The sequence below is a fragment of the Semicossyphus pulcher genome, unplaced genomic scaffold, assembly GCF_022749685.1.
Source record: "Semicossyphus pulcher isolate SPU_LCO1_2020_fin unplaced genomic scaffold, fSemPul1.0.p SCAF_23, whole genome shotgun sequence".
Taxonomy (NCBI): Eukaryota; Metazoa; Chordata; class Actinopteri; order Labriformes; family Labridae; genus Semicossyphus; species Semicossyphus pulcher.
The window spans coordinates 12,281,749-12,301,543 of NW_027211697.1; the positions used below are offsets into that span (position 1 = coordinate 12,281,749).

The following is a 19,795-nucleotide window of genomic DNA, read 5'->3' on the forward strand; positions in this document are numbered from 1 at the left end:
TGGGTTTGAGGACAGATACGTCAGGTTGCTTCTTGCACTCTGGATCACGAAGCAGCAAGAGAGTGTCGGTGGCTTTTAGGCACTAAGCAAGAAAGTGAGGCGCAGATCTGCACATCATCGGCTCAGAGAGTGCAAAGCTCATCCGAAGCACGGTGAGTACCAAGCTTTTTGCGAATTCATGCGCTCTGCAGTGTTTGTGTGATGATAGCTGGCAGTTCTGTGGGGGTGTGTTTGTGGCTTAGAGCATCTAAAAGTATTTTTGTTTTAAAAGAGGAGAGGATGAGGAATATGGATGTCAGTTTCAGTTACAACTTTATTTATGGGGACGAACAATCCTTCATTTTGTGAATCGTTTTTTGAAACATAAAGCAAATCTTAGATTATTCAAACCATGTCATTCAGTGAAATCTGTGTTTGAGTTTATAGTACTGAATTATATCTTTTGCTAAAATGCTACAGCCCTGCTGATAAAAAGGTAACACTCAACCCCTTGTTTTTTGGCTGTGCAGATGTACCTGCAGATTATCCACTGAATAATGATAAAGGTTAACTTCTGACTGTTTGTAACTGACAGAAAGTGTTACCTGATATCAGGAAACACCTGCGCCAGTGTCATTTACTGTCACTTTGCATTTCTTCTGTGCATGTGTGTGTGCGCTTGCATCCCTCAGGCAGCTACAGAGGACCATGGCATTTGCAGGGATGCTGAGCGACGAGGACATCAAGGCTGCAATCCAGGCTTGTCAAAGTGAGTCACACACACAAGCATGCAGGGACACACACGCTTTAAAAGCCTGTAATCATAATATCTGTTAGAGTAAGTGAATGTACTTCCATTCACTATGGCAGAGAGGAAGAGAGAGGCAGGCATTGTTTAACCCACCCCCACTCCCACTCCCACAGGGGATACCTGTGTGATGTGTTGTTCACAGTGGGGACGGGGAGGTAACCAGGCAGCCATGTGGCAGGAGAGCCGTTACCACCCGGATACCACACTGTTTGTGCTGAGCATTCACACAGAGAAGCCCAAATCACACAAGCTCTCACATCCCAGAGCACTTAATCATTTATCTCTTGCAATTATGTCTGCATGAGGAGGCAAACACAGCTCCACCGCTCCAGTGCCATATTAAATGTCAGTGCTTACATGCCCTTTATACAAGAACCTGCCCCTTTAAAGTTTTGGGGGATATTACATTTAAACCTTGTCAGTCAGTCGCTGTTTTTTAGCTTGTAGAGGAAGTAATATTTCATTTCTTTATTTTAAGAAGTGATGAATTGGGGGTAGAAGACACTCACCTGAGGGGTTGGGCTGCATTCTTTAAAGATATCTCCTCTCTTTTCATACGCGTATTAATTTTTAAATCAGAGTGTAAATCTTTCAATTCCTCGTACAGTAGCTACAAGTCTCATTCTGCAAATCCTCCTCGATTACATGCAGTCATCTCATCCAAGCTCTGATTTTTCAACGCTGTACGGCTTTAAAAATTAAAAGGCTTTTAACATTTTAGGTTTGCATTAGACCCGTGGGCAATATGCAGTGTGCTTTGAGTGTTTCAATGGCATAGTGACATTGCCTTTAATGGTAAAAGACAGTGATGCGCTACAGGGTGTGTATTGGTAAATGTCACGGGATGTATAAAGAAAGTCATCTGAGCGAAAGAGTAAATGCGACAGCTCTTTTCAGCCCCTTGCCACTCTCTCTTTCTTGTCATTCAGTGATCGACCTCTCACTTCCTCATCTGTCCTCTCTTTCTCTCGCTCGCTTCATCTCTCTCTCTCTCTCCCTTTCTTCCTGCCCTTGTAGCTCCGGGCACATTCGACTTCAAGTCATTCTTTGCACAAGTGGGACTGACTGGCTCGGCTGAGGCTGATGGGAAAAAAGTGTTTACAGTTCTGGATCAAGACAGGAGCGGATACATAGAGGAGGAGGAGCTCAAGTAAGGAGAGAGTGTAGGAGTGTGTGTTTGGTTTAAGGGCTGGAGCGAGATACAGATGGGTGTGTGAGTGTGTTTGTGCATGTGTCTCACATCTGTGTTATTGCCCTCAGGCAGAGGTCACTGTGTGAATGGAGCAGCATTTCCGCTGTGAATGAATTCAGTATTACACGATGGGGGCCTGGTGAGTGAGTGATGCAGAAAGGCCCTGGAGGAGGGGGGAAAATGCCATCAGAACAAGATAAAGTCCGCGATGACACAAGCCTGAACTTATCGCTGGTATTTTTTTATGCACCCATCAGGCTGTTCCTCCAGAATTTCTCCCCGGGGGCGAGGGAGCTGACTGTGGCCGAGACCAAGGCTCTGATGGCTGCAGGAGATAAAGATGGGGATGGCAAGATCGGGATGGAAGGTGCGTGCACGAGAAAGATCTAAAAAGGCTGCCAGCAGATGAGAAAGGGAGCTATTTATACTGGGGAGCTGTCCATTACTTAGTGCTGAAATTGCACTCTATAAAAGCACATGCACTCAAAATAATTAGCTGTTTTTTGACTAAATACACTGTTTGTTTTTTTCTTTCCTACAGAGTTCTGCGACATCCTGAAATAAAGAGAAGAAACAATAAACGGCTGTCTTTCCCTTTTCTGAATAATGGGTCTCTTATGGGACGCCTAACTTTCCAGAATGTTTGATGCAAACACCAGAAACCTCGGATATTCTCTACCTGCCTGCTGCTCTCCCTGTTGATGTGAAACAATAATGTGTAAGATGTGTGGTGGACGGACGGCTCAAGCTGGATGTTTGTTTTGTGTTGAATAAATCAGGAACCTGGAATGGATTAATAAATTGATTGAAGATGTGATATCAAGTGTGCTTTTTCTTTCCATATTAGTCTTAATATGAGAGGAGTTATTCAGGGGTATGAATTCACTTAATCCTTTGAGCATCATGTATCCTGGCAACATTATTAAGAAAAGTTAGAGGCGACTGACAAAATGAATAAATCATAAGAGGATTTTCACTCAATTCTTGCACAAAGAAATGAAATATAAACCAGTTTCTAGTTTATGAAAAATACTGATACTAAATATTCAGGGATGGTGAGTGATACAAATCTCATCCCACTGATTGTCAGAGTCCTGTTAGAGGATTCCAAAGACATCAGAGCAGAAAATAAGAAGATTGAAAGGACACTAAACCCAATTTCACCAGTCGTTTGTTTTGCCATTTAAATTTAACTTATGTTGCTGGGACTCCTCCTTCAAGTCTTACAGGACACGGGACATTGGTTCAACCCAAATTCCCCTCATGTCCTTATTAGGACTGGTACTACCTTCTGCTGGACGCTTTCACATTCCTGCAGAAGTAGAGCCGAGTAATTGACTGATTTAAGTTTAGATGGTCGTTTATGACTTTGAAATGATCTACAGTCTAAGGTCCATCAGCCCCACGTGGATTAAAATCCATCTATGAAGTGATCAAGCCTCTGAGCCTGACTGAAGTGTTTATTCTGAGGGAGAAATGCGCAGCGTTTTGCGCCACGCGAGCGCGTCAGAGACGAATGAGCTGTCAACATATTGCTAACTTGTTCACGTGTTCACGCAGAAAAAAATAGTCCGTATGTTTGGCACATTACCTACTAAGGACTGGGATCCGACGGGTGGTATAGGCCCCAAAGTCTCGTCCATGTTAGGGCGCTGGGTTCGTCTGAAACTCGACTCACTGCGCTGAGTTCAGATCAACCTTATGGAAATATACGCTGGCCTGTACTTTAGCTATAGCTTGATGTCACATGGCGGCGGATTGGCAGAGGCTGCAAATATCTACCATCTGAGACCATCTCAGGGCGATGGTGTAACTTCAGTCCTTCAGGTGCAAAAGTGGAAAACCTGACTCCAACAATTTATGATCAAAACATCATAAAAGAATAATAGGTAATAACTTTAAACCAAGTTAGTGGTTTAAGTAATTAAGTTACTTAACGTGTGTGTATCGGCCCGGAGACAATGCAGGCAGGAGTAGCACATGGTGCTGGTGTTATAAAAGATAAAACATCAAATAAGCTCCAACATGAACTGCACTGCAGGTTTATTACGCATCTGCTTTATGGTGAATTGATGCCACAGAAAACAGAGTTCATAAACACAATAAAAAGTGTAAAATAGCAGTTCACAGGATCGTGTCTATATTCATGTTTATCATAGTGATAACACAAGGAGTAAGGGTTGGTACATAGCAGTACATACTCGTATATTTACAACTTTTAAATGGTCTAATAGGCTATTACTTTACAGAGTGATCAGATTCGTTCCAGGCCGTAAATTAAATATTCAGTGAAAGTGAAGAGCGGTTAAATTTAGTCCTTGGTGCTCATTCATGTGGTCTGATTGAATCTCACAAACCAAAACACGCAATATGACCCATGCCCTGCTGTGTATTCACTCTCACACATTTCCATTCATTTCATTTATATTCTCAGATGAATCTCACAACATCGGAATCAGCATCTTAAATGTTGGCCGTAAATCATAAGTGTAACATGTCCAGTGAAGCCAGAGAGCAGCGGTCCTGCTCGGGTTTCCACACGTCTAGCTATAGGCCTCCGCACACATGGTAGCATCCTCATTTGTTCACCTAAAAATAGTTCGAGACTACTAGACACATTTTTTCGAAACCCATGCATCTTGGTACCTGATACTGAGACTCAAAGCTCTGTAAATGGTGTTGCTCGAGCATATATAAGAGAGAGGGAAAGTGGCTAGGGGCATTCACTCGAGTCCGCCTTGGTTTTCACTCGCCTCAACGCAGCTCAAAGGTGAGTGGGGAGTGCGCCCCGCAAAGGCCACACTGACTTCACGCAGATTACTGGGAGGAAAAAGGGACTCAGACCGGGAGATCCTCGTGGACTATAACTGTAGAGAGAAACGGAGCCAACATAGCCAGCAGCTACTCGGACCACAGGACGATTTAATGAGTGCCAGAAAGGAGGCCACTTGAATTCTAAGGATCAACTTTTGTGGATGATAAATGCATCTATTTTACATGATCTGGATGAAAATCAAAGCTTACGACGCGTTTGGCATCACAGCAGCACTTTTGGTGGCAGAGAATCACGCTGCCGTGATTTGGCCTCTCAATGGGAGCATCATCCATGTAGTGCCATAGCAGCATAACTCGTGGGGATACGCAGTCAGGCCTGTGTGCGATCAGATATCCGCAGGCAGAGAGTAGCCTGCAGAAAGAAAAACAGGAGCTGTGATGCTCCTGGCAGGATTTTCAGATTAAAGCAACTTTAACAATTGCTGACTTTAGATGATATCCAAATGCAGGGTTGGAAGCCAGAGAGCTTTGCTTCGTAGCATTTAGAAGTGAATATTTGGATGCTTGGTTTTAGTCCACAGACTTCAGGGGCTGTTTGATTTAAAACATACAGGAGGACACCATTTAAACGCATCAGCCTTTTGCTGCATCTCATGCACACCGACACAAAATATCAGTTTTTAAAACTTTTTAAAAGACGGATATATTTACAATTCAAAAATATAAGAGCTGATCTGGATATGTGATGTTCATTCTAACCCTTGTCTTCCTCTCTCTCTCTTTCAGAATAAAAAATGGCCTTCGCTGGTGTCCTCAATGAAGCTGAAGTCAAGGCAGCTCTGGATGGCTGCTCAGGTGAGCTTCATTCTCTTCACTTAATATGCACTAAACTATAAAGTAACTGCACCATACACATGATCTACATTTGAATCTTGCACACTTTAACTACAAAGAAAAAAAACGACTCCAAACTGGCTGAGATGACTCCAAAACTCTCACTGCGATAGTGTAACATAAACCGCCAGCCACAGTCATCCCATCACATCAACACTTATTAGTCATGAGTTGTGCTCGAGCGGCCCCCTCACATTGCTAATGGTGTTAAAATTTGTGTTTCAGCTGCTGACTCCTTCGACTACAAGAAGTTCTTCAAGGCATGTGGCCTGGCCAGCAAGACCTCTGAAGATGTCAAGAAGGCCTTCGCCATCATTGACCAGGACAACAGTGGCTTCATTGAGGAGGAGGAGCTGAAGTAAGACACTTAGGAAATGCACACTTCAGCAAGCAATGCCAAAAATACACACAACATATCATATTACTGCACTTTGAATGAGATTTAAGGGGGGAAAGGGGGCCTTTCTTTGAGCTTGGCTTAAATCTGGGGCTCAAACTGCACACTTGATTTACAAAAAAAGTCACTATTTAATGTGCCCTGAAGATTTAATACACTTAAATCCCCATAGACGGGCTTGTTAACACCCCACATTTTATCTTAAATGCTTTAAATGCTGCTCATTCTGCACGGGGATTTACAACATACCAGCCAATTAAGCGTGAGATGTTCATAGATTAATCTCCTGCTGTTCTCTCCACCTGTCAGGCTGTTCCTGCAGAACTTCGTTACCACCGCCAGAGCACTCACTGACAAGGAGACCAAGGCTTTCCTCGCCGCTGGTGACAGTGATGGTGATGGCAAGATCGGAGTCGATGGTGAGACATATCATATATCACATATCTACACATCTTTGAAATAGCAGAACAACTTTTAACATCTTTTTGGTCAGAAAGTGGGCCCAATCAGAACAAGCATGAGAATCTGAATACATTTTGCTCCCTACTAATGGCAGTTTCATTCTACTTTCACAGAGTTTGCTGCCCTTGTAAAGGCATAAATTTCCATTGACCAAGATCCACTTCTTTTCATGGAACTGCGAACTCCAAGATTCAGTAATCATCAGCTGAAAGAATATTTTTTATACCTTATTTATGAGTTGCCTCCGGATTATTTCTCAACATGGAACACAAACTTAACTGTTAATTTGCTACAGATGTGTTAAATGTTCTGAAAAATGACTTGTGCAAACTGTAAAATACCATCTGCACTTTTGAGGAAGAGTGAAAAACCAGGAATAAATACTCTTTTGGTGTAAATCAACTCCTTCAGATCAGTCGTCTTTTATGGGGTGCATGGTACAACGCAAACTGCTCGCATAGCCGTGGCTAAGTCCACACAAAGGGGTTTTAAATAGCAGGAAGGTTCTGAGAAGCGGCGCAGCTGACCTGCCCTGCACTTGTTTTGATCACTGGTTAATGAGAGGGGGAAATCAGCTGGACCCGGGCCAGAGGGAATGGCCCTGGGCTTTGCTAGCATACTTTCAGGACTCAGGGAGGGTTTGCAATGGATAGCTGTCACACATAAGTAAAAGAGCTGGCCTCTTCCAAGGTCTCAAGTGCTGCGTAGTCAATTAGATGATGTGCTGTGGCAACAGGAGGGCTATTAACAGCCTCTGTTGCATCAGCAGGACCTTTAGCAGCTTGAATCTGGTGCATAGATGCAGCTCTTGAGAGGATGTTAAGAAACTGCTCAATTCATCCACTCAGTTTTCCTGCAGTGGCACAGAAATAAATCGAAATGACTTCTTAGTCATATTTAAGTCTAATTACGAGTCGAGACTGGGATGTTAGGAACGCTCAAGGAACTGCAAATCAGCAATATGTAAAGCCACAACCCTCTCAGGTGACAGTCTCAGCCTGTTACCATCAACCAGTAGACCAAACAGAGAGGCACAGCGACTCTCCTAATCCTCAGCCTATAAGGCAGTGCTGCCCCCTGCAGGCCAAAGCTGCTCCCAGTACTACAGAGCTGACTTTAATGTCAAGATGTAACATGCAGATTTTCCTTCTTTATTCTCTAAATATTTTCATTTTTGGGTTGATAAAATCATTGACTATTTCCTCGTACCTTTAAACACTTTAAGCTCTTGTAACGATATGAATGCTACATGGACTGACAGAAACAAATCGTTCAGAGCAATCTGCTTCATCTGGACGATCATAAATCTTCTTAAACAAGCCACTCAAAGTGGGACTGATTGAAGTTTACAATCTGTGCTCTTTCAATGCACCATGGTTATAATTTGCTATAAGGTTGAACATACAAACTAAATATGACAAAAGATGCACTTAGAAAAAACAAGATGACAAATGCTTATTGTGGCTTGTGAAATGTTCTATAACCGCAAAAGTGTCAGTAACTCACAAAGTAAAGTGTATTTAAAAACTCCAACAGTCTGACGGAAAGTAGACTCAAAATAAGTGAATTAATTCAAAAGTCTAAATCCTCCAAATCAACATAAAAGAGGGAAAACAACCAATTAGCGCCACTTACGCCGGCTCTAACGCAAGCATGCCTCGTATCCACCCTCCTGAATACGGCTGTGTGGTGCCAGCAGCACTTCCAATTCGTCCTCCTCAGCAATGCACAGCCTATTCTTAGCATTGGGGCATATTGAAGACTTCTTCAAACGCACCTTTTAAGCGTCTTCGTTTGTGAAACTTAAAATAGACCGCTCTCTGGCCACAGGACGGTTTTTTCGCCACCCCCTCCCCGGCGGTGTCAGTTATCTTATGCCTCAGATTTCCATTGAGTGAAACTATAAAAGGTCACCGGGAGCACCGGGAAGATCACTGCAGTCGACTCGGAGTCTTGTCTGTATCATCTGTACCCTACAAAGCAAAGAAACCAGAGGTGAGTGTGATAAAGGGAGGGAACAAAGCCCGGATCCGCGCAGACAAAGACGCAGCATCTCGATTATTGGCATCTTTGAGAAAACACTGATTTTTAAACAGTTTTAAGATGGACTTCGGGTAAATGAGTTTTGTTTGGGGGTCCACTGAATGAAGACATGGATTACCGGTCAGACCTCCCAGCATCTATAGAGTTGCGTTATGAGAACAAGTGTAAATCTCAGCCTGTTTTATGGGATTCGGAAACTCAACATCGAGCTGCCACTCAAAGAAAAGTGGACTGAATTATTTGCCTTTTGCTATCTCACATATTCCTATTTTAATATTGCCTGTTTGTACTGCATTTGGAATAATAGAGAGCCGTTTGAAATTGAATTGATGATTGTCTACAAGACCAAACTGTTACGCAAAAGATGGAGTGGGTATGTTGTTTCAATGGTTGATATTCATCGCCTATTTGACGTGATTTATTGCTTATTCTTAATGGTGACATAAATCAAAACAGGCTAGTGAGCATATTGTAGACAACTTGTTATAGTCTATTATTATAACCATAATATTCCCTACTTTAAAACTCGGCGATAACATGATTGAATCTGATTCCAGCAGATCACAATGGCCTTCGCAGGTGTACTGGCTGATGCAGATGTCGCTGCAGCCCTGGCTGGGTGCAAAGGTGAGACTTCAAGTAACAGCGCTCCTGTGTGGCTGCTTTGTTCAGCTCATAGATGTAGCCTTCTTGATGGGCTATTATTTAAGTAACAACTCGCATCCGTTTCAGACGCTGGCACTTTCGACCACAAGAAGTTCTTCAAGGCGTGCGGTATGGCCGGAAAGTCCGCCGACGACGTCAAGAAGGCCTTCGGCATCATCGACCAGGACAAGAGCGGGTTCATTGAGGAGGACGAGCTGAAGTAAGAGCATTTAACAAGAGAGAATCATGCCCGTAGGCCCGGTGAACAACAGTTATTAGTGATGTACTGTTCTATGCGAGAGAAGTAGACATGCGCACTTTGGGAGACACAGGGTCAAACTATCTTTGATCAGTCATTGGTCTGTGATCTTTACATGATCTTTACTGTATGCGCACGCGTCATGTCATGTTTCCCCCCCTTTAAATAGTGACAGACAGACTTACGGCTGCATCCAACTAGGCGACATGATTCAGATCAAACTTCCCCTTTAGCCACCAGGCTAATGCATCAAATTATTAAAAGGAAAATAAACATAATAACCTCCCGAAAATAGTTTATATCTTTAAATATTTCCATCTTGTTTTATATCTAATAACTTATGAACTCTTTAGTTAAACTATGAGTTAGTTTGTTTTGCAGATAACACCTGCCTTTATAGCCTTTGGCTGTAGCAGTCCAAGTTACCTAAAAGACAGGTGTCTTGTCTTGTTCAAAGGCGCATGCGCGGATGTAAACACGATTAAAATGTACGTAGTAGGCCATTTAATGTTGTGTGAGGTGACAATTAAACATTTAAATAGTATTAGTAATTAGTTAATCTAACTTTATTCACAGTTAACTTCTTACATAATAAAGCTTGTAGTTTTATATAAAATGATTAACTCTACCCAAAAGTTTGTTTTTGTAGTGTAGCAGGAGGTAGTTCTGTGGCAGCTGATTCAAGCTCGGGTCCTTGAACTAACCATCGACCCTGTCCCGTCCGCAGGCTGTTCCTGCAGAACTTCAAGGCAGGTGCACGCGCACTGACCGACGACGAGACCAAGGTTTTCCTCAAGGCCGGTGACACCGACGGTGACGGCAAGATCGGCGCTGATGGTGGGCCTCGCGTGGACTCTGATCACGTGTTGTCACGCAGAGTGCTGACTTTCTTCTCTAACCGTGTCTCCTTGTTGTCTCTCCTGCAGAGTTCGCAGCCATGGTTAAGGCATAAGATGTCAGCTGACCAACCACACCTGCTCTGATGGAACAACAAAGCCCACGTCGACCTCCCCTCTTTTCATCCGAATATAGGCTAAATAATTTTTATACATTTGCTTAAGAGACGTTTCCTCCTATGCAACACACTGTCCAAAATGATGATTGTGAATGTCGCTCGGTTGTGTTCATGTCTTAAATATGAATTTTGCTTACTGTAAAATCTATGATGCACTTTCCAGGAACGAACGGTAAAAAAAAGAATAAATATTCTTTTGCTACGGTCTTACGGCGTTTTCATTCTTTCTATGTTAACTGTGTCTGTACAGTTCATGAACGAATCTCTCTCTCTCTCTGTCTCTCTCTCTGTCTCTCTCTGTCTCTCTCTCTCTCCCTCTCTCTCTCCCTCTGACATCATTTCAATACAGTGGTTTAATTTACTTACTGTATAGAACAATATTGCCTATGCCATATTATCATTATTATTATTACATTATTAGGGTATATGTTCGTTGAAAACAACATCAACAATGTTAGGTAAAAATATAGACATATATAGGTTTATAGTTTGAACTTTTCATGTTTAAATTTGCATCTATCTATCTATCTATCTATCTATCTAATATTGTATATAATAAACATATAGTCACACATATAGCCTATTCTCTCTGTCTGTCTGTCTGTCTGTCTCTCTCGCCATGGGTAGCCCACGTGCCATGGTTAGCCTGCTAATAAAACGTGGGCACTCACACTTATTCACACACTTTCAGTGACAATGTTTTGTGTAAAAAAGTGCGCGCGCGTTTTGTGCAGTCCCATCCTGCTGCCACTAGATGGAGCCATGTCCATTACCACTAGAGGTCAGAGCACGTTACAGTAAATCATGATCCGATAGTAAAAACGACTGTTTGACTGTCACTTACAGACTATCCAGGCAGAGGAGCCTGCCTTGAAGTAACGGGGCTCTGTTGAACTCACGTTAGTAGTAAATTCGTTACACATAGGCCTACATGTTAATAGTAAAGATTTTCTTCAAACTATAGTTGTAAAATTGCTTCTAACAAATGTACTTGATGTAAAATCTAACTGTTAAGTTATATTCAAACGTATCACTGCGAATCCTTTGGGGTGGTCTTCTCCAAAAAGGTTGCTGAAATGTTTAATTAATCACAGATGCGAGTTTATCCCGTTTTAACGAAGGAAAACACGATTTAAATGTCGCGACACTGACATGCAAAGATGAACACAGGCTGCCATATTAAGAGAGTAACCGGCAGTGCGTTTATCTTGTCTTATTTCCCACTAAAATAAACCATTGATCGAAAGAACGGCTGAGGACGGGGGCGTTCTCTCGGCCAGGCTATAGGCTACGTCCAGCAGTGAGGCTCGTTAGAACATTAGTAATAAATAAATGATCGCGCAGTAACAGTATAGTCTGTGAGGTATCAGCATGGCGCATGACATCATGCACCTGGTTGTGGGTTAAAAAAAATCGCACCGCTGCTCTTGCTCCGGTGTCCTCCTCCTCAGGCTCTTTTTCACTCACAGTTTGGAGCAGATGATTGAGTTTCTCCTCACCGGCAGCTCACTGCTGAACACTATCGCACATCACTTGTTGAGGGCCTCGTTAACAAGTTGGCACCGGGTTTACATTTAGGAAAGGTTGACAATGACAAACCACCGGAGATACACGCTTTTATTCAATAATGAAAGACGCCATGGTGCTGCCAAAGAATTAAACAAAAGGCTGCCGTGCGTTCACTGTGCGTAAAGGTTCCCTCTTCTTATTACTTAACATAATGAAGGCGTTTTAATCCTGTCACCTTCGAATAATTCAAATAGAAAACAACTAAAATCTACTTTGACTGAGTCCCAGCGGTGCAGAAAGCAGAAGTACGGATACGTGCGTAAATTAAACTCTGGTGAAAGCAAAAGTAATGATTCAACAGCTTTTCTAAAGTAAAAGTGAAAAAGTTCAGGCTCTGAAATGACTATAAAAGTAAATAATAGTCATCTGAAGCACAATTTTACGCACTGGGGAAGAACTGAGACTTAAATAACTTCAAATACAATAAAAATAAAAGGCAAAATATGAACAACTGAACTTAAATTTTGCTCTCATGTATGATGTAGTCAGATGGGAGTCTCCTGCTGCACTGTAAAAACCCAACTTATCAGGTGCACACAATTTGTTTTATAGTGCATCAAACAGAAGACAGCTTGTGTTTGTTAATCAAAGATAAAAGCAGATATTTGTTTAACATGTAGGGGGTGAAAGTTAGAATCAGAAGAATAAATACTCCTGTAAAGTACAGATACCCGAAACTCCTCTTAAGTACAGTGTAAGTATTGTATTTGGCCTTTAAATAATGTTAAAGAGGATCTTTAGCTCAAGGACAGCATCACTTGCGGTTTACGCTCGCCAGCTGACGCGTGACGAAGAGGCTGACTCCTGATGTGAGGAAGCTGGCTGCTGCCCGGGAGGTGGGGTGGAGTGGGGGATGCTGTCCCCCACTGCCTTTGGTTGCATTCAAGGATATCCCCGAGTGTCGGGTTGCAGATATTTCGGAGACACTTTGGGAGGTGACACTAATCAGGGGAGGTTGCATGCATGATGTAAGGGTCAGCACTGTGGACTCTGAATCAAGCGACCTAAGCCCATGAAGGGCGTCTCGTGGGGGCACGTAATTGCCGGTTAAATATTGTGCACACTGATTATAAATACCTTTAAACACATGAATCATCTCTAGCATGTCATATCTGCCATTCTCCTCCCCACACTCTGCTGCTGCATCCTGCATCTGCACACCTTCAGCTAACCTTACAGTACTGGGAGAGATAACCTTCTTTTTCTGTGCGCTGCTGCAGTGAACACTCTCCCAGGAATGCGCTTAATGACCCCTGAAGTTGTTTGTGTGTCAGACCCGCTCGGGGCCACAAATGCCCTCGGAAAAGACAAACTGAACTGGTCATTTTGCAACTGGACACATTGGACAGAAGCTAAAAGAGCACATTATAAAAACTCCAGTATGATGAAAGTCAGACCTGCGTGACCTCTGGCTGCCAAACCCCTGTCTAAATGGTGCACGTAAGTACCTGGGACACTGCACATTATGCGCCATCATCACCATCATGGCGGGACGGGGACGCAGACGCAGAGGGTGACCTCGTGTCCCTTAATCAGCACAGTTGACAAAGCAATTTAGCGAGACTGTCCCTATGTCAGAGAGCGAGCGAGGGTTCAGGAGCACCGGCGTCCCTGACATTGACTTATGTGAATTTACGGATTATATTACAGATGATTTGGTTGGAAATAATCTCCCCCCCATCTGTTGTGTATCCGAATTTAAGCAGCCGGGACAGGTGGATGTTTAATGTCCAAATGGGGGTAGGTGAAACACAGCAGAACGCCAAAAAACATCAAATTATGCACATGAGAGGTGACCTTATACTTCACACAACTCACCTCTAATCATAGCGGCATACTTGCAGCGGGATGTGGCTCAGATGTGCTCGTTTTGGGACCGCTGCCTGTAAAAGGATATCTGCATGAAAGGGTGGGGGGAGGAGGGGGAGAACAGAAACAGCAAGAGAGGGAGAAAAGGAGAGAGAGATATTGCCGTTACATTACAGCCTCCCTACATTTACTGTACTATATAATTCTAGAGGTGAGAAGAGGAGGAGGAGGAGGGGTGAGAAGAGGGAGTGGTGGATGGGGGGAGAAGAATGCGCTTTTTAACTTAATTTGCTATTTACAAGGGCGTTACAGATGTCCACGGTCCGCTCTCTGTGTCCCCGGGCGTTATAAATAGTAAAGGTTAATTAGTTAGCAGAGAAATTGGATCAGGGGCGGGCAGTTAGAACTTGATCCATAGACAGGTAACTCAAGCAATCCCCATTGTCACTGCAATCAGACCTATATAAATCCGCCTTGACAGACAGCAGTCACCACATAGCCTTACCTTTCTGCTGGATCACCGGACCGGGCGAGAACCCCTGAACACGGTAAGTCTCTGGCTTTAGATGGAAAGTCGCTGCTCTTTTTGTTAATTTATATTCCAAGATTGTGCAGGGACGGACTCTCTGTCTCCTCTTCGGTAAATTCAGCGCACTTTAGAGCTGTTTCGATGCTGCCTGGTTAGACGACAGGTGAAAAAACTGCGTGCGTAAAAGTGGAGACTTGTGCGCATTTTGGCGACAAAAGCCAGGTTATCTTAATGTGTATTCTGTGGGATGAAAGAGTAAATAAGAAGTCACTTTTAAGAGTATTTTCATCCCGAATTTCTTTTTTAAAAATGACACATTTAAGGACGTCTGCATGCTTGTGCCGTGACTTCTCAGCATCGTTACCTGGACGCCTTTAGCTCTCCATCAATGTCAAGCAGGAGAGTTTTCTTCTTTACCTGGATACATATGTGAATAATTCACCACGCTTGTTCCTCCTACAGGAATAAAATGTCGCTCTCATCTATCCTTTCCGCTGATGCCATCGACAGTGCTATCAAGGACTGCCAAGGTATCGTCTTCCACCAATATCATTACTTCTCTTCATTCTATACAGTACTTCTTCTGGAGCCTGTCTGTACATGATAGCCTGCTGGAAGACTGAAAAACGTGGGCATGGAAAGATGTACTTAGGCTTAGTAACGTTTATATGATTAAGGGCATACAGTTGTGTTTATTTAAGTGATTTTATAAGCAATGTTTTATCACTGGAGGTCAAAATTGAAGGAAAATCGGTCTCTAAAACTTAAAAAACTCCTCATGGATCAGTCAGGTCTGATGCACCTCTACCTCATCACACTTAATAATACCTTTTCAGACATATGTCATGTTGTCTCCACAATTTCAACCAATTAAATATCTGGAGGATCAGCTGATCTCACACAGACTTTGCCTTAATTCTAGCTCAGTAAAAACATTCAGCTAGACAAGTGAATAAAGCTAAATATTGACCTGAGTCTTCATCCTGAGCTGCTCCTCACTTCACTCTCTCTCCTCCTCCAGCACCAGACTCCTTCTGCCCCAAAAAGTTTTTCCAAATGTGCGGCCTCACCAAGAAGAGCCCCCAGGATGTGAAGAAGGTGTTTGGCATCCTTGACAACGATGGCAGCGGTTTCATTGAGGAGGAAGAGCTCAAGTGAGTGAGCAGATCTGTCTTTGTGCCCGGGATCTGTCGGGGTCAGCGGCTGTCATTTACTGATCCTTCAAACGGAGAAAAGATGGAGAATAATTACATCTGCTTTCAGTTTATTGTTGCACAGGACGGGGATGTCTATCTGCTTTAGGCTCTCAAACTTTTCAGGGCAATTATGTCCCATTGTTCTCCACACTAATGTCAAACAGATCTATGTAATAGCAGCACAGTCGTCACCCACCTTTAGATGTCATCACCTCCAGAACAAAACAGCTGCATCAAGTCTAACTTCACTCAGGGGAGAGGGACCAACACTACATGCTAAAACATGCTACCTGTGCACATTAAGATGACTCCTTTGTTAGTCTGTGCTTGTTCCTTGTTCTCTACCTTTGTGTATCGTAACGTGTTAAGTTCTCACAGAGGAACGCCTCTAACTTTTGGCCTTTTCGCTCTGCGCCCGCCAGGTTTTTCCTCCAGAGGTTTTCTCCCGGGGCTCGCGTTCTGACAGACAAGGAGACCAAGGGCTTCCTGTGTGCTGCTGATGACGACAGCGATGGTCGGATTGGAGCAGATGGTGAGTTCCTAGAGTAGCCCGGTTGATTGCGGTCAGTAGGAACATATTTTTATGCCCTAAATTGCAACACAGAAGAGACACTGAAGGGCCTCCAAACTGCCGCATGTTGCTGCTGACCACTTTTAAATGTGTTTGTTTTATGTGGACTTGAGAAGAGCACAACAGCAGCACAGAAATGTAGCATTTAGCCTCATCATGCTAGCTCTATAAGACAGCTATATCAGACTAAGGCAGGTGCTCGGTGGACGTGTTGAATAATCACATCTTTTTCCTCCACAGAGTTCCAGGCCATGGTCCTGTCCTAAACACCTGGACTCCATCACCTCTGCAACTCGATCGGACCCCGCTCCCTCCCCTTACTCCACTGCTTCAAGGGCTCTATTAGATTCAGTCAATCATTTTCCCACCTGGTTAGATTAAACTTTTTGTTTTGAAACACTCACTCTGGTCCACACTCAAACACATTCTCACCATGTTTGTAGTTATTTTTGTTTAAGACGGATCGTAAAGCTGTATTTCCCAAATAAATGTACAATAAATTTACCAAATTACTGAGAAAATAAAAGAATAAAATCCCAAATCTGTGAATCCTTTCATCATTTTTATATTCAAAGTGTGCCTCTTTGTTTCTGTGTGTTTTCTCCATGGTTAAGAAAAATACCGTGTGGGAGTCAATCAGTGTTAAATAGCCTAATTAAGCCTCTGGAAGTGGGAGTCCACATACACACTCATCTAAATACACTTACACACAAATAAACACACTCATGCTTCTGTGCCTTTAATTCTCTATTTACCCGACACTAACGCAGCGGTAAATGAGGCGAAAGGCCAGACAAGTGAGAAGCGAGACCTGTCCTGGAAACGCAGGGTTTCAGTATCAGTTGTACAGTATACGGTACAGGTGTGCGTCTGCGTCTGTGTGTGTGCGTGTGTGTGAGTCACAGAGCTAGCGCAGTGAAAAAGCAGAGGAGGTGACCTTGATGACCACCTGAGTGTCACTGTGGCTGGATCGAGTGACACCTGACCTCAGCTTTGTAAATAAACCCAGCTGAACCTCGGTGCTGCTCAGGCCAGGGCAACAATGCACACACACACACACACACACACAGACAGATACAGGAACACAAAACCCAAAGCATTTGCAAAAATCAAATATGAGATCAGACTCAGACGGCGGTCCATGCAAACACACACGATCCCACACATCAAGCGCACGCACACCAGAGTTGTTGTTAATGCATGCATCAGTGTGAGTGCGGATGTGTGAGTGTGTGTGTGTGTGTGTGTGTGTCCTGGAGATGCCAACTCTGCAGAATCCTATAGCTTAGCATGCTACATGTGTTCCTTTGCCCGCTCTCGTTTACAGCGCAGAAACGCTTGCTCAGCTTCTGTTAAAGAGGAATCATTTCTATTTTCCAACGCTCAGACAAAATATTGACCACCTCACATCTCTGCATCCTCCCTCTTTAAATAGCACACGGCTCCTCCGCTCTCTGCACTTAGCGGATTCACAGGATTAAAACTAACAACTACCTCACTATTAACCCGCCCACTAGAGGCGCCAAAATACAGAGTAGCGCACGTCCCTGCAGCGGTTCCACCTAAGTGTCATTTCGATTACCTGTTTATTACAGACAGCACCTGATCATTACAGCAGACACCTGCTACTCACGGCTATAAGGCAGAACCTGCTATTAGCGTGAGCTCGTGGTCACCGTGCAGAACGTGAAGTCATGCGCGTTGCTGCTGGATTCAGATGGTGCGCTGTGATAATGATAGAGGATTTAAGAGTGTTTACAGGCCTGTATCGATCAGTGGCTTAAAAAAGAAGCTAAAAACAAATGTCATCACTGTAGCTTTAAGCTAGCTACGACTTCAATGATACAAGCTTGTTTTTATACTTTGACACAAGTGTTGTCTTTTACTTGAGTTATCTATACACCTATTTTTTTTATTATGGGGGCAGTGTTATTTACTTTATGATGGTTTTAATTTTCCATCTTATATTTTGTATGGAAACCCTAAGGGCACATGTATCCACATTTTATTTACTAACTTCCGGTTGCTCGAGATTTTGCGTCATTTATCTCGAGATATCAACGCTGCACCACAGTCACGTCTGATGATCTTAACTCGTATCCCCAGAGCTTCATGAGCACAAAACAAACGTAGAAACTTAACTCACCTCATTGGTGTGGGCATTGGCAGCATGGCATGTCCTGGTCTGTAATATGAGCAGCCTGTTGCTCTGTTTTCCAGGTCGTTGGAAAATTATCCCGTTATCACGACAAAACAAGCTTTATTATCTCGAGATAACGAGATAAATAAGTTGAGATCTCAAGAAAACAACTGAAATTAACTGAGTAAATAAAATGAATGGATGCATGTACGCATTCTATTTTCACTGTAATCTTATTTTTTACATTTATTACCTGTACGTTTTTACTTTTGTCTTTGAGTATTTGCACTTGGGGCGGCTGTGGCTCAGTGGTAGAGTCGGTAGTCTCTCAATTGGAAAGTTGGTGGTTCGATCCCTGACTGCTATAGTCACATGAAGTGTCCTTGGGCAAGACACTGAACCCCAAACTGCTGCTGAAGGCAGAGCCACCTTGTATGAATGTGCATAGATCTGACTGGAGGTTGGCACTTAGCCATCAGTGTGTGACATGTAGAGAAAAGTGCTATATAAGTACAGTCCATTTTACTTTATCCTTGTTTTAAGGATCATTTTGATCATCATCTATTTCCCTTTTTGTAAAGCACTTCAAATAAGGTTCATCACTAATATTATGTGTCTTGTTATATCATAAACTTCACTGTCGCTATAAAGTGAAATTAATGTGATGAAGCCAAATAAGGATTTATTTGATGTTATGTAAGTGGTGACTATTTCAGGAATGAGTCCAAAAACCCAGAAATAAGCATTTTTGCATTTCTGGTTCCCACATCTTTAAGTCAACAGGTTTTTTTTTAACGTGTCCTTGGCAGTGTTGTAGTCGAGTCACCAAACCTCGAATCTGAGTCGAGTCTCAAGTCTGTTTCTGTAACAATGCAGCACGCGGAACAGGAAGTCTTGACGGGAAGTCGTTTATCGCTTACCGCCCGGCACATTCACCGGTGATCCCAGTCTCAGACTAGAGCCGATGGGATCCGATTTGGCAAAGTATTAATTCAGGCCGGTCATGAAGTCCAGTTCAGCCTAGTTGTCAAACTCCATCAGCTGATGGCAGCCGGTCTCAAGACGGATGGCTCAGCTGATTCCCTTCAAAGCACCCATGGGTAACTCTCATTCAGACGCCCTGTTTAAACTGCTCTGGCCTGAAAACTGTTTCATTTAATAAAAGGTTGTTAATAGCACCTGTGTATTGATACAATATTAGGATGCAGAATATCACGATGATTTGCTGTATTGACCCCCCCTCACCACTAATGCATATAAGAGAATGTTAACTAAAGACGTTTACAGGCAACTTGTCATCCATCGAGACAACAGTGGACATGCACGGACAGACACGGGGCTAATTAGATGAGCATGTATCCATATCTGCTGTTATCAGTTCGTGATCCTGCAGACATGGGGTGAAGGAGCGAGACGAGGGAGTCGGGGGGGTTCGCGGCTGAAAGCGGGACAAGGTTGGGGAAGCCAGTAGGTAACACAAGCCAGAGGACGCACAATGAAGCCATGACC

General features: G+C 43.3%; 4 protein-coding genes across 5 annotated transcripts; all 4 read left to right on the plus strand.

The window, feature by feature from the left end:
• Positions 1–64: 64 nt before the first annotated feature.
• Positions 65–2,763, plus strand: pvalb5 (parvalbumin 5). Its single transcript, XM_069673971.1, has 5 exons — positions 65–152; positions 672–748; positions 1,808–1,940; positions 2,240–2,349; positions 2,524–2,763. Exons 2-5 carry the CDS (start codon positions 688–690, stop codon positions 2,544–2,546), a joined length of 327 nt encoding a protein of 108 aa, XP_069530072.1. The 5' UTR covers positions 65–152; positions 672–687; the 3' UTR covers positions 2,547–2,763.
• Positions 2,764–5,551: 2,788 nt separating this feature from the next.
• LOC138602509 (parvalbumin beta-like) lies at positions 5,552–6,655 on the plus strand. The gene is made up of 4 exons (XM_069673972.1): positions 5,552–5,612; positions 5,877–6,009; positions 6,358–6,467; positions 6,624–6,655. The coding sequence occupies exons 1-4, from the start codon at positions 5,552–5,554 to the stop codon at positions 6,647–6,649; spliced, it is 330 nt and encodes a 109-aa protein (XP_069530073.1). The 3' UTR covers positions 6,650–6,655.
• A 1,767-nt stretch (positions 6,656–8,422) lies between these two features.
• On the plus strand, positions 8,423–10,679 carry LOC138602660 (parvalbumin beta-like). Of its 2 annotated transcripts, none has more exons than XM_069674174.1 (5): positions 8,423–8,505; positions 9,111–9,180; positions 9,286–9,418; positions 10,185–10,294; positions 10,384–10,679. In XM_069674174.1, the coding sequence occupies exons 2-5, from the start codon at positions 9,120–9,122 to the stop codon at positions 10,407–10,409; spliced, it is 330 nt and encodes a 109-aa protein (XP_069530275.1). In that variant the 5' UTR covers positions 8,423–8,505; positions 9,111–9,119; the 3' UTR covers positions 10,410–10,679. The 2 variants fall into 2 exon arrangements, with proteins under 2 accessions (XP_069530275.1, XP_069530276.1); XM_069674175.1 differs by having other exon boundaries at positions 8,430–8,505; positions 9,114–9,180.
• Positions 10,680–14,210: 3,531 nt separating this feature from the next.
• On the plus strand, positions 14,211–16,653 carry pvalb8 (parvalbumin 8). The gene is made up of 5 exons (XM_069674135.1): positions 14,211–14,398; positions 14,842–14,909; positions 15,401–15,533; positions 15,998–16,107; positions 16,387–16,653. Exons 2-5 carry the CDS (start codon positions 14,849–14,851, stop codon positions 16,410–16,412), a joined length of 330 nt encoding a protein of 109 aa, XP_069530236.1. The 5' UTR covers positions 14,211–14,398; positions 14,842–14,848; the 3' UTR covers positions 16,413–16,653.
• Positions 16,654–19,795: the final 3,142 nt, after the last annotated feature.

Excerpts from the sequence above, each read along its gene's own strand:
- pvalb5 (XM_069673971.1), top strand. The coding sequence starts at position 688 with ATGGCATTTGCAGGGATGCTGAGCGACGAGGACATCAAGGCTGCAATC. Across the intron at positions 749-1,807 it reads TGCAATCCAGGCTTGTCAAA|CTCCGGGCACATTCGACTTC; the intron begins GTGAGTCACACA and ends CTGCCCTTGTAG. Across the intron at positions 1,941-2,239 it reads ATAGAGGAGGAGGAGCTCAA|GCTGTTCCTCCAGAATTTCT; the intron begins GTAAGGAGAGAG and ends TGCACCCATCAG.
- LOC138602509 (XM_069673972.1), top strand. The coding sequence starts at position 5,552 with ATGGCCTTCGCTGGTGTCCTCAATGAAGCTGAAGTCAAGGCAGCTCTG. Across the intron at positions 5,613-5,876 it reads AGCTCTGGATGGCTGCTCAG|CTGCTGACTCCTTCGACTAC; the intron begins GTGAGCTTCATT and ends TTTGTGTTTCAG. Across the intron at positions 6,010-6,357 it reads ATTGAGGAGGAGGAGCTGAA|GCTGTTCCTGCAGAACTTCG; the intron begins GTAAGACACTTA and ends TCCACCTGTCAG.
- LOC138602660 (XM_069674174.1), top strand. The coding sequence starts at position 9,120 with ATGGCCTTCGCAGGTGTACTGGCTGATGCAGATGTCGCTGCAGCCCTG. Across the intron at positions 9,181-9,285 it reads AGCCCTGGCTGGGTGCAAAG|ACGCTGGCACTTTCGACCAC; the intron begins GTGAGACTTCAA and ends CATCCGTTTCAG. Across the intron at positions 10,295-10,383 it reads CGGCAAGATCGGCGCTGATG|AGTTCGCAGCCATGGTTAAG; the intron begins GTGGGCCTCGCG and ends TCTCTCCTGCAG.
- pvalb8 (XM_069674135.1), top strand. The coding sequence starts at position 14,849 with ATGTCGCTCTCATCTATCCTTTCCGCTGATGCCATCGACAGTGCTATC. Across the intron at positions 14,910-15,400 it reads TGCTATCAAGGACTGCCAAG|CACCAGACTCCTTCTGCCCC; the intron begins GTATCGTCTTCC and ends CTCCTCCTCCAG. Across the intron at positions 15,534-15,997 it reads ATTGAGGAGGAAGAGCTCAA|GTTTTTCCTCCAGAGGTTTT; the intron begins GTGAGTGAGCAG and ends TGCGCCCGCCAG.